The sequence below is a fragment of the Epinephelus fuscoguttatus genome, linkage group LG9, assembly GCF_011397635.1.
Source record: "Epinephelus fuscoguttatus linkage group LG9, E.fuscoguttatus.final_Chr_v1".
NCBI classification, from domain to species: Eukaryota; Metazoa; Chordata; class Actinopteri; order Perciformes; family Serranidae; genus Epinephelus; species Epinephelus fuscoguttatus.
In genome coordinates, this window is record NC_064760.1 from 9,263 (window position 1) to 28,898 (window position 19,636).

The window sequence follows — 19,636 nt, forward strand, 5'->3', positions numbered from 1 at the left end:
CCCACAACTCCGGAACCATAGCTCCTAGAGACTCATGAGTGGCTGCTGTCACACCTAATTTGGGGGCGCTCAACATGCCTGTCATGTCCCCATCTTTCTACTACCTTCCCTTCCCGAGATACAGCCAATTTAAAAATAAAAATGCCCATATCTCGCCAACCAAAAGTCCTAGAGACTCCGGGGTGGGCTCGTTGGAAACCCCATGGCCCAATTAGGTGGGGTAGAGCTTGGTTCCAGCTCGCTACAACCTTTCTATCAAACGATATTCCCCAAAATGAGAATGGCCCACGGGCCATCGGTGCTAGTTATCCCCTGAACCCTAACCCTTTACTGCCAGTGCTTTTAACATTTATTTAAGTTTTTCTTTTTGTTTTTTTTTGTTTTTTACAGTGCAGATCCACACACATTTACTCTCCATGGTCAGAGAACTCTAGGTCCTACACATGTCCTCTCTATGGTCAGACTACAGCAGTATTGCAGGTTATTGGACATCCTGAACTGGCTGACTCAAAGCAAACACGTCCAACTCATCAGTCTTACTCACACTATGACCCTTCGGTCAATAACACCCACCTCTCACACCCCCACAGCCACGGACAGAGACAAAGTGAGAGACAGAGGGACAGACAGAGACAAACTGAAGACGGACTCTGAGGCTCTGCTTGTTGGAAATCTAGACCATGGTGAAACCAAGATCTAAACCAGCTGCTGTTCTCCTGCTGTTTATGCTGCAGGGCTGCCTGGCCGACCACGGTACGTCTACTTTACCTCATATTGTTCTAAATACTGCTGAGTTGTAGTTCATGTAACCCCACCACACCTCGTACTTCTTTAACTACTACTGAGTCTTAGTCACAGTGGTAGAAGAAGTGTCAGTCACACATCCAGAAGCAGTAAGTTGTGGTACAGTTGCAGAAGCAGTAGAAATATAAAGTATTACTGATCCTGATAATCGATATTCATATACTTCCTAAAAGTTCTTTACAGAAATAATTTATATATTTTCTGAGGTCATTATTTCACTTTAACTTTCTATTATACTGTAGTATTCATATTCTCTGATCATTTACACACCTGCCTCAGTTCACAGTATTTTTACTCACTCACTCACTCACTCTCTCTCTCTCTCACACTCACACACACACACACACACACACACACACGATCCATGGTTACAGATCAAAGTATTAAAGGTCGTTGACATCATAACGCAGGACGTACTGTAAACCGCAGTATTAGTATTTTTACATTCAGTAAAGTATTTTATAACTTTCTGTTTAATGGCTGACTGACTGTTAATTAAATTACACTCACTGGTCAGTTTATTGGAGACAGGCAACGTAATCTCAAAGTAATTACTCAGGTCAGGACTTTTTGATATTCAGTTTGATTTTAACATTTAGATATTTATCATTCTATCATCAGCAGGGTGGACAAAATAATGCAAACACCTGTTAAAACACCAGAAGCTTTTATTCAGTAACTGTAATAATTTACTGTCTGTCTGTCTGTGTCTCTGTCTGTACCTGTCCATCCATGCGTCCATCCATCCATCCATCTGTCCATCCATAGTTTTCCTGAAGAGCCAGTTGGCATCGCAGGTGTTGGTCAGGAGCCGTCGAGCCAATCAGTTGTCTGAGGAGGTGAAACCAGGTTAGTTACCTGAACAACACTTGGCTTTATTTCACACATCACCAGTTCAGAACTCAGAGTTCATATCTGAGTGAATTTTTAAAGGTTAATGAGTAAACATCACGCAATATTTTAAAGAAATGAAACATACATTGAATTTCATTTGGTCTGATCCCCCCCCACCGTTTGCCTGATCAATACTTTTACTTAACTCTTTGGTTATTTTAAACATATTTTGATGTTAAAATTATTAAACTTAAGTGAAGCAGGGCTTTTAATTCTAACAGAGTTTTTCTCCACACTGATATTTGCCTGAAGATCCTGGATTACGGGATATTGTTATTTTTATTCCAAATGTTCAGTTTTGTTGTTGTTGTTTTTCATCTTTATTATTTATGTGAATTACTTGACAAAAGGGAACCTGGAGAGAGAATGTGTGGAAGAAATCTGTGACCATGAAGAAGCCAAAGAGGTGTTCCAACAACCAGATAAAACAGTATGACTCCATTTCGTTCTGGTCCCATTCACTCTGTTGTTCCAACAATAAAAGTAACTGTAACTATAACTGTCTGTCTCTTCTACAGAAAAACTTCTGGGAAAAATACCTGGGTGAGATTTTCTGCAGCTTCACCCCACTGACAGAAAAAATACAACACACATTTATTTATTCAAAACTATTAAAACCATTTCTGTCTGTATGCAGATCATTTATGACTTCACATTTAAACATTGGTTTAAACTTATAAAATGGTTTGAATGGTTTCTGTGTGCAGACGATTTATGTTGAACTCTTTAAACTTTAATCTGATCTGTTCTGTGAACATGAACAAACATGATCAAAGTCCTAAACAGATCAAAAACAATCTGAGGTCACAAACATACAACTACCTGTCTGTCCATCCATTCATCTGTCCATCCATCTGTCTTTCTCTCTGTCCATCCGTCCGTCTGTCCATCTCTCAGACTGTAACGGAACTCAGCTGGTAAGAACACAGAACAACATCAACATCATCAGACAGTGTATAGAAGGTAAATACATACAAACTCAATGTAAACTTATTGTAAACTTATTGTAATAAAATGGTCATAAACATTGACAATGTGCGTGTGTGTGTGTGTGTGTGTAGGTCAGTGTATTTCTGGTACAGGAGTTAAATATGAAGGAAACATCAACATCACACGGTCAGGAAAACAATGTCAATACTGGACAAGCAGCTTCCCACATCCCATAATAAGGTAACCGACAAACACACTGACATCCCATGATAAGGTGACTAACAGACAGACCGACATCTCATAATAAGTCCCCTACAGAACTCTGATAATGTCATAGATCTTAAATATGAACAGAATAATTTAGACCCAGTTCAGATTCAGAGCCACAAACAGGAGCTTCAGGACAGGGTTATTAACTGTCTGTCTGTCTGTCTGTCTGTCTGTCTGTAGGGAGTACAATGCTTCAGAACCAAACAGCATCCTTCACGAGAACTTCTGTAGAAACCCAAACAACAACACAGATGGACCTTGGTGCTTCACCAAAGACCCCACGGTCCAGAAGGAGACCTGTAGAGTCCCCACCTGTGGTGAGTCTGTATCAGTCAATCAATCAATCAATCAATTTTATTTATAAAGCCCAATATCACAAATCACAATTTACCTCAGAGGCTTTACAGCATACGACAACCCTCTGTGCCTTGGACCCTCACAGCTAATCAGGAAAAACTCCCCCCAAAACCTTTAACAGGAAAAAAATTGTAGAAACCTGTCACCTGACACACCTGTAGAGTCCCCACCTGTGGTGAGTCTGTATCACCTGACACACCTGTAGAGTCCCCATCTGTGGTGAGTCTGTATCACCTGACACACACCCATAGAGTCCCCACCTGTGGTGTCTACAGTCCTAGGAATACCTCTGTTAATCCGGTGCTCCTACATCATGACTTGGACAATAACACTGTCTTTTCTTTGAAGGTGAGAACTTTGTCCCGCCCACGTTGGCCCCTGAACCAATCAAAACCACTGAGTGTGTACCCAATCATGGCATCGACTACGTTGGCAACCTGACCGTCACCCTGGGAGGACACACCTGCCTGCAGTGGTCATCTCCGGAAGCAAAGGCCCTTAGCATGGACAAAGAGTTCATCCCCGAAGTCACTCTGCCAGGAAACAAGTGTCGTAATCCCGACAACGACCCTGAGGGCCCCTGGTGCTACGTGGAGGTCGCCGGTAATGTGACCATCGACTACTGCGACCTGGAGCTGTGTGGTAAATACAAGTAGCTACTGCAGAGTACTACTGCTGATCAGTCAACTGCCTCTTACCTGTCTGTCCACTGTCTGTCTCTGACCTGTGTCTGTCTCTGACCTGCGTCTGTCTCTCAGAGGATCCGTTGGTGGACTTGTCCACTGATAGAGATGAAGGACGGGAGCGCTCCGTCCTGCCACCTGACAGCAGAACATTTTTCAATCCTCAAACCTTCGGAAAAGGAGAAAGTGGTGAGTTGTGACGAGTCAACAAGTCATCGAACTAAATCAACTGCCTGAGTGATTACTGACCAGTTAGCAGGGACTGACTGGTTTAACTGGTTTACTGACTGATGTACTGGGTGTGTCGTAGTGTGTGGAGAGCGCCCCCTGTTTGAAAAACAAAACAAGGTGGATGCAAAAGAGAACGAGCTTCTGGACACATTCCAAGACAAACGTATCGTTGGGGGCGATAATGCCGAGGTGGCCTCAGCACCATGGTAACAACACTAAAAACAATGAACTGTCACAATGGTGACCATGCAGTAAACAACACTTGATCAGGAGAAACATGTAAACCAAACTATCTACCTGTGTATGTATCATGGTTCACAGGCAGGTGATGCTGTTTAAGCGCAGTCCACAGCAGCTGCTGTGCGGAGGCAGTCTGATCAGCGATCAGTGGATCCTCACCGCTGCCCACTGCATCCTCTACCCGCCCCGGAACACGAACTTCACCTCCGACGACATCCTGGTGCGACTGGGGAAACACAACAGGGCCAAGTAAGACTTCCTTTCTATGAGTGTGACGAATATCTGAGATCAGAACACGAGAAAATTAATAATGAATTTCAGGTTTGAACGCACTGAGAAGATCGTGGCCATCAGTAAGATCATCGTCCACCCAAAGTATAACTGGAAGGAAAACATGAACCGTGACATTGCCCTGTTGCACATGACGCGGCCAATCACATTCACCGATGAGATCTTCCCGGTCTGCCTGCCCAGCAAGAACGTCGCCAAGGCGTAAGAGTCACACAGAAAGCGTCAACTGTTTGACCCTCGTGTTGTACTCTATGAGTCATGTTCTTTTTGTCTGACAGTCTGATGAGCGAAGGTTACAAAGGTCGAGTGACAGGCTGGGGAAACCTGAAGGAAACCTGGAACCCTTCAGCCAGACATAAGCCCACAGTCCTCCAACAGATCCATCTACCAATCGTGGACCAGAACATCTGCCGCAGCTCCACATCCGTCACGATCACAGACAACATGTTCTGTGCTGGTAATGTTTTTATATCTACTGTTCTATAAATTAGATGCAGCAGAGACACTGTGAGGACGAGGATCTATCCTCTGTCCACAAACGACATGCTATGTGCTGGTAACATTTTTCTTTCTACTGTTCTATAAATAAGACGCAGCAGAGACACTGTGAGGACAACAGTCTGTCCTCTGTCCACAAACAACATGTTCTGTGCCAGTAACGTGTATTTTTCTACTGTTGTTCTATGAATGAGATACAGCAGAGACACTGTAAAGACGACGGTCTGTCCTCTGTCCACAAACAACATGCTCTGTGCTGGTAACATTTTTCTTTCTACTGTTCTATAAATAAGATGCAGCAGAGACACTGTGAGGACGACAGTCTGTCCTCTGTCCACAAACAACATGTTCTGTGCCAGTAACGTGTATTTTTCTACTGTTGTTCTATAAATGACACGCAGCAGAGACACTGTGAAGACAACGGTCTGTCCTGTGTCTATAAACAACATGCTCTGTGCCAGTAACATTTTTATTTCTACTGTTCTATTAACGAGATACAGCAGAGACACTGTGAGGACGACAGTCTGTCCTCTGTCTACAAGCATCATGCTCTGTGCCGGTAACATTTATGTTTCTTCTGTTGTTGTATAAATGAGACGCAGCAGAGACACTGTGAGGATGAGTCTGTCCTCTGTCCACAAACAACATGTCCTGTGTTGGTAACATTTTTGTTTCTACTGTTGTTCTATAAATGACACACAGCAGAAACACTGTGAGGATGACAGTCTTTCTTCTGTCCACAAACATCTTCAAAACCGATTTAAAGTTTTTTTCAGACGTCCATGTTCTTCAGAGAATGAATCCTTTTGACTTTTCATGTAGCACCATCATCAGGTCGACATGTTCCTCAGCTACTCGGCTTCATAATGACATCAGTTTTGCTTCTGTACTTTAAATATGTTACGTTATGTGATCGCCATCACTGAGACTCGGAGGAGAAAGTCTTTACAACAGAAACCATTCACGCTGAACTCTGGCATCTGTTCTAAAAAATTCACTGAAAAACTCAGTGACAAACATACCCAACAGCACTGTGAGGGAACATGAGAGAATACTGAAAAGACACCATCCTGTCCTTAGTTGTTACTATGACGTTCAGCCTGTCATTCATAACATCTGTGAGATACGTCAAAAACATTTGGTTCAAATTAAGTCAGGGTATCATACGTCAGAAAATAATTTAACGTAATGTACTGAAATGTAATGTGTTATAAAAGTCATAATATAGTATTATATAAAAAAGCACGTTAACATTGTTGGCATGTTAGCATTCTAATTTTAGCATTGAGCTCAAACGACCCTCTCACCTGTGTCCCAGGTTATGAACCAGAAGATGACGAGCGTGGAGACTCCTGTGAGGGAGACAGCGGTGGACCGTTTGTGATGAAGGTGACCAACACAATTTCACAACCCACAGAGACCAATTTATTAGGGACAGGAGACATTACAGACACAGCCCAATCCAATTCAATTTTATTTATAAAGCCCAGTGTCACAAATCACAATTTGCCTCACAGGGCTTTACAGCATACGACATCCCTCTGTCCTTATGACCCTCACAGCTGATCAGGAAAAACTCCCCAAAAAACCCTTTAACGGGGAAAAAAATGGTAAAAATCTCAGGAAGAGCAACTGAGGAGGGATCCCTCTTCCAGGACGGGCAGACGTGCAATAGATGTCATACAGAACAGATCAACATAAAAAATTAACAGTAATCCACATGACACAATGAGACAGAAAGAGAGAGAGAGAGAGAGAGAGAGAGAGACAGATGCAGGACAGACAGTAATGACAGTAGCTTACAACAATATTAATGAAAGTAATAATATTATAATTAATAATCATACATTAATATCTGGCAGTATACATGTGTGACAATAATCATATGTGTATAATAACAGTAGAAGTATGACTAATGACTAATGATGGCAGCAGCAGCAGGAGGCATCTGGCAGGACCACGACAGCAGCACAACCACACATGTCACGCTGTCCAGGCACCGCTGCGATATGAGTTAATCTGAGAGACAGTGGAGCACAAAGGCTCCGGAGAAGAAGCCGAGTTAGTGACATCCAGAATGGCCGAGTTAGCAAGATGCAGTAATAGGATACGAGAGAGAGCAAGAGAGAAGGAGAGAAGGTGCCCGGTGTATTATAGGGGGGTCCTCCGGCAGACTAGGCCTAAGTCAGCCTAACTAGGGGCTGGTACAGGGCAAGCCTGAGCCAGCCCTAACTATAAGCTTTATCAAAGAGGAAAGTCTTAAGTCTAGTCTTAAATGTGGAGACGGTGTCTGCCTCCCGGACCGTAACAGGAAGATGATTCCACAGGAGAGGAGCCTGATAGCTGAAGGCTCTGGCTCCTGATCTACTTTTGGAGACTTCAGGGACCATGAGTCACCCTGCATTTTCAGAGAGCAGTGTTCTGCTCAGCTCTTTGTGTCATAAAATGTGATAATGTTGAACTGTTAATGTTGGGAGTGTACATACGGGGTTATTACAACATTATAATCAAAGCATCACGTCTCCTCAGATTTTGCATCAGTTTTTTTGGGTTGATATCATTTGTTACAGTTTTGATGCCAAATCTAGATTTAAATGTATATAAATCTGACCATTTGTTAACTGATAAAAATAATTTTTTTAAATGGTAAAAAATCATTAAAACACAGTATTAAGAAAAACTGACCCAATGAATGCCACAGAAAAATCCACGCTGTGATTTGAAAGTTTTTTATTTGTAGATTTTTTGTAAGATTTTAATTTTTCTGTGATCAGATGACAAATACATCTGGTGTTCGAGGTCTCACTCTGTGTCTGTAAAGTTTCATGTGATGATCACAGAGGTCACTATAGGTCATTTATACAGCGAGGTCTCGTCTCACTACAATGAAAATATCATCATCATCATCAAACTAACATCATCACACATGAATAAAACTGAACTCTGAATCCACAGAGTCTCATCTTTAGTCAGACCTGATCCGTCCATCCGTCCGTCCGTCCGTCTACCTACCTACTTACCTACCTACCTATCTATCTGTCTGTCCTTCTGCTCAGAGTCAGAGTTTGGACATCAGTGTGCAGAGACGTCAGTGTGCAGAGATGTCATTGTTAGGACGTCAGTGTGCAGAGACGTCAGTGTTTGGATATCAGTGTGCAGAGACATCAGTGTTTTGACATCAGTGTTTGGACATGAGGGTGCAGAGTCGTTAGTGTTTGGACATTGATGTTTGGAAGTAAGTTTTTTGGACGTCGGTCTTTTGATGTCAGTGGTTGGATATCAGTTTTTTGGACATCAGTGTTGGGATGTCACTGTTTGGATGTCACTGTTTGGATGTCGGTGTTTGGACGTTAGTGTTTGGACGTCGGTGTGCAGAAATGTCAGTGTGCAGAGACATTAGTGTTTGGACATCAGTGTTCAGACGTGAGTTGTTTGGACGTCAGTGTTTGGAGGTTAGTGTTTGGTTATCAGTTGTTTGGATGTCAGTTGTTTGGCCGTTAGCGTTTTGGCATTAATGTTTGGACATCAGTGTTTGGAAGTCAGTTGTTTGGATGTCAGCTGTTTGTACAGCAGTTGTTTGGACGTCAGTGTTTGGACTTTAGTGTTTGAATGTCACTTGTTCGGACGTCAGTTGTTTGGACGTTAGTGTTTGGATGTCAGTTGTTTGGACCTCAGTGTGCAGAAACATTAGTGTCTGGAGATTAGTTGTTTGGACATCAGTGTAGAGACATTTGGACACATCAGGAGAAAATAAAACATTTATTCAGAGTAGTTTGTGTCAGAGTCACTGACAACTCTCTTAAACATGATATTAATTCACTTAGTAATCTGGGTTATGTTTAAAGTTTAAGTGTGAACTCTGCATTAACACATTTATTTTATTTGTGTTAATTTTTCTAAAGCCCAAAAAAATTTTGTTTCATCCAACAAACATTCAAAATCTAAACATACAACTTAAATCTAAAGTGTTGATGATTGAAACATGATATTTTTTTAATCAAAAATAGTAAAACTAGTGATTAGTGATCTTCTAATAATTCAACCATAAAATGTCTTTTCAGTTGCTGTTGTTGATATATATATTTTATTTATATTATTATAAATGTAAAAGTAACGTCCAGTGAGCGACCAGGCTGTGCATGAATCATTGTGTAGGCTATCTGCATGTGTGTGTGTGTATATATATATATATATATATATATATCCATATATATGTATATATTTTTATATATATAAAACAGTAGTCTTGATGTGTATAAATATTTATATTTATATATCTGTTAGCGATCTGACTGCTTTGTGAAAGAACCTTTTGTGTTGTTGTGTATTTGTGTGTGCAGTATCCAGCGGAGAACCGCTGGTATCAGATGGGCATCGTGTCGTGGGGTGAAGGCTGTGACAGAGATGGGAAGTATGGCTTCTACACTCACTTGTTCAGGATGAGGAAGTGGATGAAGAAAGTTATCGAAAAGACGGGAGAGGACGACAACTAAACTCACTTCCTGTTGTCACTGGTCACGAAGAGAGTGCTAATAAAGTTTGTTCAAATCCTGAAACGCTGGTCTGATAAAAGTTTGTGTGACCATCCTGTGACAAGTACTTAGATAACATCATGTCTGAATATTAAACACTGATAGAGTCTCCATGGCAACACAAACATCCCATCGAATGTCTAACTGTGATTCATAAACAATAATCAGCTGATCTTTACCGATGAAACACAATTCACATTTTTAGTTGTTAGAAAATCAGAGATACACATTGTTTAAAAACAATGTCCTTGCCGTCCACGTCTACAGACGACGCACCTGGACCATCCTGGATCCATGATGAACAAGTTAATGAACAAGTTAATGAATGAGTTAATGAAAGAGTTAATAAATGCATAATGAACAAGTTAATGAACACGTTAATGAATATGTTAACAAGTCAATGAATGAGTTCATGAATGTGTTAATGGATGTATAATGAACAAGTTTAAATGAATGAGTTTATGAATGAGTTAATGAATGTGCAAATGCACAAGTGAATGAATGACTTAATTAACGTGTTAATGAATGAGTTAATAAACGAGTTAATAAACGAGTTAATTAATGTGTTAATGAAGATAATTGAAGTTTAATGTAACAAAGTTTAGTCTGTCGACAGACACTTTAAATCTTTGACAGTAACAAACTGAAGAAATGTCAACGTGTTTCTGAAAGTTTTATTTAATACAGTGAAATAATTTTATTTAATATAGTGAAATAATTTTATTTAATGCAGTGAAATAATTTTATTTAACATAACTGATTATTTAATCATCCTCCTCTTCATCGTAATCATCATAGACAGATGTATAATACAGCTTCTGTCAAATTTAAAGTTGATGAATGGTGACCTTTGACCTACTTCCGGCCTCCGGAGACACGAGAGAAGCAAATTCCTCGCACGGCCTGAAAGAAAGTCTGCCCGGGTACAGAGAAGAAGAAAATTGTGAGCAACACTGTGTAGGAGACGAAAAGCTCGACTTCAGGCAGATGGTTCTATTGAGTCAGCCGTCAGGTGTCGCTGAAGACACAAACACCCGGACGAATTTGTTTTGGAGTATTTCAGTTCTGAATGCAGCGTATTCCAGGCGTCATTACGCATTCCTCTCACAGACTGGTTGGAAATGATGGAGGAAAATGCGGAAAATATTAAGGAACTCTTTGCCAGCAGTCGGAGCTCTAGAGACATTATGCTTGTGAAAAAAACGCTGTTTTAGAAGACTCCTCCTTTTTCAAATACCCCTTCCTCCCTCCCTCCGTACCAATACATTTAAAAAAGCTACGACTGGGGCGGACTAGTTAAAAACGACCAACAGACTCTGAAAAACATGTCTCTTCCGCCTTTATCAGCTCCTTCATCACCAGAATTCAACCTTATCAGGCCTTCTTCTGCACCACCATCGCTGAGGCGTTGGGCCTCTCCTTCTCCGCCGCTGCAGCCATCCCAGGGCTTTCCTCCTAGTCCTCCTCCATCAACTCCAACAATGCCCAATTCACCCGACAGCAAGTGTTCTTCTTCATGGCCCACTCCCGCCGCAGACGTGCGAACCGGACCTCCTTGTAAAGGAATGCACGATGAAACAAACTCAGTGCTGTCTGCGGCATTTCTGAATACGGTGAGAGCCATAGTGAGTAAACTGCCGCTGTATGTTTTGGCCCAGCACAGAAAGGAAATCTGCAACGGGTGTCAAATCAGCCATCCGAGTCAGTGTCAGCACGAATGTCTGGAAGAGACGTCGGACTATTTTTACGAGGTACGCCACTCCCAGCTGATGGAAAGACTTTGGACGGGTCGGTTTATTGCTACCATCCAACGAGCTCTTAACACTTGCCGTCTCTGTGTGTCTGAGTACTGGATCCAGGGCGCTTGTGATTTCCTGCTGCATGACTTTAAGACGATGAGACACATCAACCACTCAATCGCCAAGATTTACAACACGATAACCGAAGGTGACGAGGAAAAGATCGAAATCGTAGACCGAGCTCTGGAGTTTTGGCTTACAGAGTGAAAATGGGTCACTACTGGACTAAACTCGTAATGCGTGTAGAGGAACATGTCGTCATTTGTCATTTAATCTGTGTTTTGGATCAAGTTATTAAAAACAAAATGTTCATAGCGATGTAGTATAGCATGTCGCATTTTTTGCATTTTTTAATCAGTTCGCAATTACTGATGTATTTTTTAGCTACGGGCCTCTCAACGGGCTCTTTGTGTTTGGCCAAACACAACGTGCAACGACACGTTCTGTTACAGTCGATGCAAACCACGGGTCGAGGCTCTCTCTCGCTGCAGGAGGGGTCCAGGCAAACAAAGCAATGACAGTTGCAATTGTGACACGCGACGAAGGTGTACCCCATGTAGCAATACTTGCACATGTACGGCGAGCCTAGGAAGTATTTCAGGCTCGTTATGCCGTAGTAGTGTTTTTCAAACAGAAACATATAGACCGTCTTTTGTCTTCTTGGTGAATCGGTCACAAATTTAGAGAACGTTTGACGGTCGTTGCTTCCGTAGAACACTACAATTTTGCAGTTTGAGACTTTTTCAAATTTCACTATATCGCCAAACGTTACCTCGGTCTGATTGTTCAAACCCGCCTTGCTTTGAATGTCTCTGCCGAGCACAAACGCTTCACTATCGATGATATCGGGGTAAAGCAGGTGAGCAAAGTTAATGGCAAAACAAAGTTGGTTGTCGGCGCCATTGATTACGATCTGCAGAGAGCGTCGCTTTTTTTTTAAATAATCTCGCCGTCTAAGGTAGTAGGCAAGAGTCTTTTTCGACTGCCGCCTCTGGGGTTTTTGGCCAGTGGGATGGTGAATACCAAATTACCGTCCAAATTAATCGATCCACGATTCAGTCTAGGAAAGACTGTAAGTGAGTCAAATCGAAATCCTCTCCACTCAGGACCTCACCTCTCAACTCGAGCTGCACCACATCTCGTTGTTTGACTTGCGAAAAGACGTTTGTCACCACTCGCACCATCTCTGTAAACACCCTGACGTAAAATTCACCAAAATCAGCCATACCTCTATGTATCTCGGTAATGTTGATGTTGAGCGGATGGCTAGATTCGACGTTAAATCTAGGTCACGTCACCGTCCTCGACGAGGGTGAATTTTGAGGCGAGCTTTCTCGCTGCATCGTATTTTGATGTTCTAAATTTTCCGAACGAGCGTCCGTTACGTTACCCTCACGCTGCTGATTTTGAAAGTCGGACATCGTACTACAGTTTACGGCGCGGTCAATGGCATTAAAGACGTCTGTTTGATTTTGGACGCTTTGATCGTTAAGTTGGGTCTCGGTTTGCAAATGCGTGTCGTTTGAGGTCGAGGGTTTGGCGGGTATTTGATTTAGCAAATCTTGACATTGGCTTACCGTGTTTAAAACAGCTTGGGTATGACTAAGTTCGGCGATGGCATATTCAATATTTGAGAACAGGTCTGGGATAAAAGAACTGACGGGGCTTTGTTCACCAATTAAAGAGTCAGACTGCACGGTTACACTGTTTGAGGGGGACGTGGGTATTTGATTTAACAAGTCTTGACATTGATTTATGGTGTTTAAAATGCTTCGAGAATGATTAAGATCTGCGATAGCCATATCGATGTCTGTGAGTGGGTCAGGGATTTCAACATCTTCTTCTTGTTCTGCACATAAAGACTGAGTGGGTTCCTGAGCTTCATTTAATACATTCATGTTTAATTCATGTATCATCACATCAAGTTTTGAGGGACAGCGGTTGCTTTCATCCATGGTTACAGAAACACAAAATCAAAAACAACACAACAGCATCCCAAACTTATACTCAAACACCAAGACCTAGCACAAAGAGGATATCGCTCATGTCCCTTTGCACATTCGCGACGAGAAGATATAATTCTTCTTTAACCCTCAGACAGGTTGCACAGTTGTTACCAGGCCAACATTTTCTGGGCCTTTTTGCTGAAAAGAGAGAGAGAGAGAGAGAGAGAGAGAGAGAGAAAATGTAACACGTATGAACAACTTGGACCCAGGTTCTTTTCAAAAATGACTTCCAAGATTTTAACACCCTCTCTGATCAGGAGAAAATGTAACGTCTACTTGGAGAAAACAGCGTCAATGCCGTAGAAGCAGCACGTGTCGCAGCATGAGAGAGAGACACAACAGCGCAGTCTCCTTATTACACTCTGCCTATTTAATGTAAAATTTACTTAATGTATTTGTATCTGCTTATTTAATATGAAATGTATTTAATGTATTGTGTTAATTGTATTGTAATTGAATTGTATGTCTGTATGTACGTTCTGCTTTCGGCAACAATGGTTGATACCATTCATGCCAATAAAGCTAATTTCAATTTGAATTGAGAGGGGATTACTTTATTCATATTCTATTCTAAATTAAATGAAAACAAGTAATAAATATAAAATATACGTTTGTTGGTTAGGGGGAATGTTTATGAGCCGACGCGTGTTTCACGTCGGACCTATATCAACAACAGTCTAACCTTCTGTTTGTAGCATTGCAGCGTAAAGCCGACACAGATCCTGCGTTTTATTTATTTTTTGAAAAAAGAAAATAAAAGGTTTTGACTCACCAGTTTTTCCAGTATTGCGAATGATTTCACCCAATTCTTCCAGATTATCGGCCGTGACTGTAAAAAAAAAACAAAAAAAAAAAACAAAAACGACAGAATATATTGTGTATTAGATGTGCGTTAACAATGCGTAACATAACAACAACAACAACAACAACAACAACAAGACTTACAGTCGGAAAGGGTATTACACTCTGGGCTCATGAAATAATCTTCGTCCGTTAGATCAATGATGCCTGTAAATAATAATAATAATTAAATACCGGTCATAGTGTAGTGAGACTTAAATGACAAGAAAATGGTTTAAAAAGATGGTAAAAGTGTTCTTACCAAAGTCCATGATAGGTCCTGGTGTTTGTGTAAACGCGCTCTTTGCTGTGAGTAATGAAGATGGAAAAAGCTGCATTTAAAGAAAAACGTACGACGGTAATCTATGCTTTCTTGACCGCCGTGATTGATGCCTTGTTTGTAGTTTAAAGCTCACCGCATGTGATCAAGATTAGTAAACAAAGGTAAAGATGGAAAACGTTTGTAAAAATAAATGGTTGTCTTATCTAGTTTTGTTGTACATCTGGTAAGGTGATTGGAGAAACTAATGCAAAGTGAATAGTGTGTGCATGTGTGTGTGTGTGGAGGTCAGGAGGACTTTAGGTTCACGCTTTGGGTTGTTGGGTGAGAACTGTACTTTTCACACGTTGTACTTTTCATTAGAACTCATCTTTTCACTCTCTGTAACTAATATAATTAACGTGTTGAAACTTTCATGTCAAAAAATAGTTTTTTGTTTAGATTTCTGTAAAGAAGCCTAAATAAACTGAATATTTATTTAATTGCTGTGTGTGTGTGTGTGTGTGTGTGTGTGTGTGAGACAAAGAGACTATGATGATGTTTCCAATTTAACCTTCTTGCTACATCACCGTATCATGATATTGTGAATCGTGTCTGGCGTGTCTCCTTTTCCCCCACCCCTCCCAACATCCTGACTCCCACAACATTCACCCCGGCGTACACCCCTGAGGAAGAAGTGATGTGAATACCTGAACATCTGAGTTATTGTGCCTTTTTTAACCTACCTGTTTAGTTCATCAACATTCTTGTGTAGGTCCACGGTGCTCACGGATGGGTGATATCTAAGAACAGACGATGACAGATCTCAAAAGACACACAGTTTCTTAGGTGAGTGGTGGGGAGATAAAATAGGTGAAAAGGGTACCGGCCATCACATTTTGATGCAAGTCTCCAAAAAGGGAGGGGTGGATGGGTCAGCGGGGAAACACCCACTGACTCATCCAGCACACTTTATGATGACGTCACACATCCGGACTCCGGATGTCCGGAGAAGGGGGGGGGGGCGTCATTTGGAGGTGGAGGTCAATCAATCAATCAATCAATCAATCAAACTTTATTTGTATAGCACTTTTCAAACATTAAAAATGCAGCACAAAGTGCTTCACAGAATAAAAACAAACAAAAATAGTACTTACATATTGAAAACCCGCCCCTCCCACCCCCACATATAAACACACACACACACACACACACACACACAGTCAATATAGTCAATAACATGACTGGGCACTGAGGAACCAGGTGAGGAAAGAACCACCTATGTGGAGCCATCCACACTGAGAGGCACTACAGCCCACGGCCACAGGGAGCGCCGCCACAGAGACCACCCCGACCCAGACAGACCAGGGTGGACTCCACACATCGTGTGGAGATGAGGAAAAATTAAAGAGTTAAAGATTAAGATAATATTAATAATAAATAAATAAATAAATGAAGATTTAGAAACTAAAATGCATAAAGATTTAAAAATAAATCATTTAAAAGCATTAGAAAGTAAAAAGAACATATAATAGAAGAATTAAAAGAGTAAAACAAATCAGTTAAAAGCTTAATTAAAAAGGTGAGTCTTGAGCCTCCTTTTAAAAACATCAACAGTCTCTGCAGTCCTGATGCTCTCCGACAGGCTGTTCCATAAGTGAGGGCCATAATGGCTGAATGCAGCCTCCCTGTGGGTTTTTGTTCTAACTCTTGGAACAATTAAAAGGCCGGTGCTGGAGGACCTCAGGGTCTGCGAGGGTTGATACGATAAAAGCAGTTCAGGTAAATAAGGTGGCCCAAGACCGTTAAGACATTTAAAAACGAATAAAAGAACCTTAAAATCGATCCTGAAACACACGGGGAGCCAATGCAGCGATTTTAAAACTGGTGAAATGTGCTCCCGCCCTCTGGTCCTCGACAGCACTCGTGCGGCTGAGTTTTGGAGTAGCTGCAGGTTAGAGATGGTCTTTTTGGGAAGACCAGACAGCAGAGCATTACAGTAATCTAAACGACAAGAGATAAAAGCATGCATCAGCACCTCCATGTTAGCCTGAGAGAGAAACGGGCGGACTCTGGCTATATTCTTAAGATGATAAAAACCTGTCTTTGTTACTATTTTGATGTGTGGAATAAAACTAAGCTCAGAGTCAAAAATGTCGCCCAGGTTCTTTACACATTGTGAAGGTTTAAAATCTTGTGGTTTTGGTAAAAGTTTCTCTCTCTGGCCTTCAGGACCAATAATTAAAACCTCTGTTTTGTCCTGGTTGAGCTGTAGGAAATTCACTGCCATCCATGACTTGATATCTAAAATGCAGTTAAAAAGGGTATCAATTGGCCCTGTGTCATCAGGAGACACGGCGATGTACAGCTGTGTGTCATCTGCGTAATTGTGGAAGCTGATGCCGTGCCTCCTGATGACATCCCCAAGGGGAAGCATGTATAGATTAAAAAGAATTGGACCTAAAATTGACCCCTGGGGTACCCCACACCTAATTTCATGCATTCTGGAGGAACATGTATCCATACTTAAAAAGAAACAACGATCTGTGAGATAAGAGCTGAACCAGTTAAAAACAGTACCAGAGAGACCCACCAGGTTTCTGAGTCTGTTTAATAAAATGTGGTGATCTACTGTATCAAAGGCGGCGCTTAGATCCAGTAGTACCAAGATTCTGAGTTTTTGTGAATCAACATTCAACCTGATATCATTTAAAATCTTTAAAAGGGCTGTCTCGGTACTGTGGTTCATCCTAAAACCAGATTGATATTTCTCTGAAATACTGTTTCTTTTTAAAAAATCATTTACTTTGTTAAAAACCAGCTTTTTGAAAATCTTACTTAAAAACGGTAAGTTGGATACAGGTCAGTAATTATTAAAAATGTTGGGATCTAAATGATTCGTCTTCAGAAGGGGCTTCAAAGGTCCCCATCCATCATTTTTTGACAGAAGTTATTGCTTATCTTCTCTGACATGCTATACTATGACATTTTTTTCATGATTTTGGACAACATGCTATACTATGACTTTTTTTCATGACTTTGCACGACATGCTATACTATGACTTTTTTACATATTTTTTGTCGACATGCTATACTATGACTTTTTTTCATGATTTTGGACGACATGCTATACTATGACTTTTTCTCATGACTTTGCAAGACATGCTATACTATGACTTTTTTCATGATGTTTAAGAACATGCTATACTAAGACTTTTTTTCATGATTTTGGACGACATGCTATACTATGACTTTTTTTTCGTGATTTTGGACGACATGCTATACTATGACTTTTTTTTCGTGATTTTGGATGACATGCTATGCTATGACTTTTTTTCATGACTTTCGCCCACATGCTATACTATGACTTCTTTTCATGATTTTTGCCCACATGCTATACTATGACTTTTTTTCATGATTTTGCACGACATGCTATGCTATGACTTTTTTTCATGATTTTGGACGACATGCTATACCATGACTTTTTTTCATGATTTTGCACGACATGCTATACTATGACTTTTTTTTCATGATTTTTGCCCACATGCTATGCTATGACTTTTTTTCATGATTTTGGACAACATGGTATACTATGACTTTTTTTACGATTTTGGACGACATGCTATACTGTGACGTTTTGTTCATGATTTTGGACGACATGCTATACTGTGACCTTTTTTTCATGGTTTTTGACAACATGCTATACTATGACGTTTTTCATTATTTAGGACGACATGCTATACTATGACTTTTTTCCATGGTTTTGCACTACATGCTATACTATGCTTTTTTTCATGATTTTGGACAACATGCTATACTATGATGTTTTTTTTTTCATGATTTTGGACGACATGCCATACTATGACCTCTTTTTATGATTTTGGACGACATGCTATACTTAAGCAATATCACACGAGAGTGAGTGACGTTGTATTGTGATATCACAGTACAACATCACGAGCTTGAATGTGATATTGCTTTTCTACAACAGTTTTAGAATTAAGAAATGTTGAAAAATGAGGACAAAATAGATAATTTAAGCATTTTATTTGTCTTCCGCCAACAAAAATAGTTCCCTCAGGACTCCGCTGTCACCGTTGCTATGTAACGCAGACATGGTGCGCCAGGCACTTACTCTTTATACACATTTATCTGCATGTTTCCATTAATTGTGCAGCCAACATGCTATACTATGACTTTTTTTTTTTACATGTTTTTGGACCACATGCTATACTATGACTTTTTTTTACATGATTTTGGATGACATGCTATACTGTGACTTTTTTTCATGATTTCGGACGACATGGTATACTATGACTTTTTTCATGATTTTGGACGACATGCTATACTATGACTTTTTTCATGATTTTGGACGACATGCTATACTATGACTTTTTTCATGATTTTGGACGACATAAAGCTGAACTGATCATCACCATTTCCATTTTTTTACATTTTTTATAACGTCCCCGGGGTAAGCAGAGACTTTGCAGCGTCTTATTCCAAACTGACACTCAATTGAAAAACGCAATCCGTTTTTCGCAGCTGGGGTTTCGCAGACAGACATGCCTTCATGCCCTTAAATCCAGACTGTTGCAGTGGTTGGCCTTCACTGGTGCGGACCACATGGAGGCAACTGCTGTAGCAGCACCTCAGAATGGCTGAGACATCCTGCTCTGTTCAATCTCACTCAGTTACAACTGTCAAAAATGTATGAATTGCAAAAACAACTTCTTTCAATAACTTATAAACTTAAATTCTTTACCACAAATATAAACTTTATAATGAACAATATAAAGTTTAAATTATACCATAACTTATATTTTACAATTCTTCAGGGCTAAATCCCAAATTTAATTAAAATGTACAATACACAATGCAAAATTTAAAATATAAAAATATAAATATGACTTAAACTTAAAATTTAAAAACATAAACTTTCCATTTTAACATATACCTGGCAGTTGCTTTGTAATACGCTTACCTTTCCTTTTTTTGGTGA

General features: G+C 40.5%; 1 protein-coding gene across 1 annotated transcript; it reads left to right on the forward strand.

The window, feature by feature from the left end:
* The first annotated feature begins 585 nt into the window (after window positions 1-585).
* On the forward strand, window positions 586-9,754 carry LOC125894740 (prothrombin-like). The gene is made up of 15 exons (XM_049586315.1): window positions 586-753; window positions 1,573-1,653; window positions 2,049-2,128; window positions 2,217-2,241; window positions 2,596-2,661; window positions 2,760-2,868; window positions 3,079-3,215; window positions 3,604-3,897; window positions 4,014-4,127; window positions 4,249-4,375; window positions 4,491-4,658; window positions 4,731-4,901; window positions 4,979-5,157; window positions 6,517-6,587; window positions 9,539-9,754. The coding sequence occupies exons 1-15, from the start codon at window positions 681-683 to the stop codon at window positions 9,689-9,691; spliced, it is 1,848 nt and encodes a 615-aa protein (XP_049442272.1). The 5' UTR covers window positions 586-680; the 3' UTR covers window positions 9,692-9,754.
* Window positions 9,755-19,636: the final 9,882 nt, after the last annotated feature.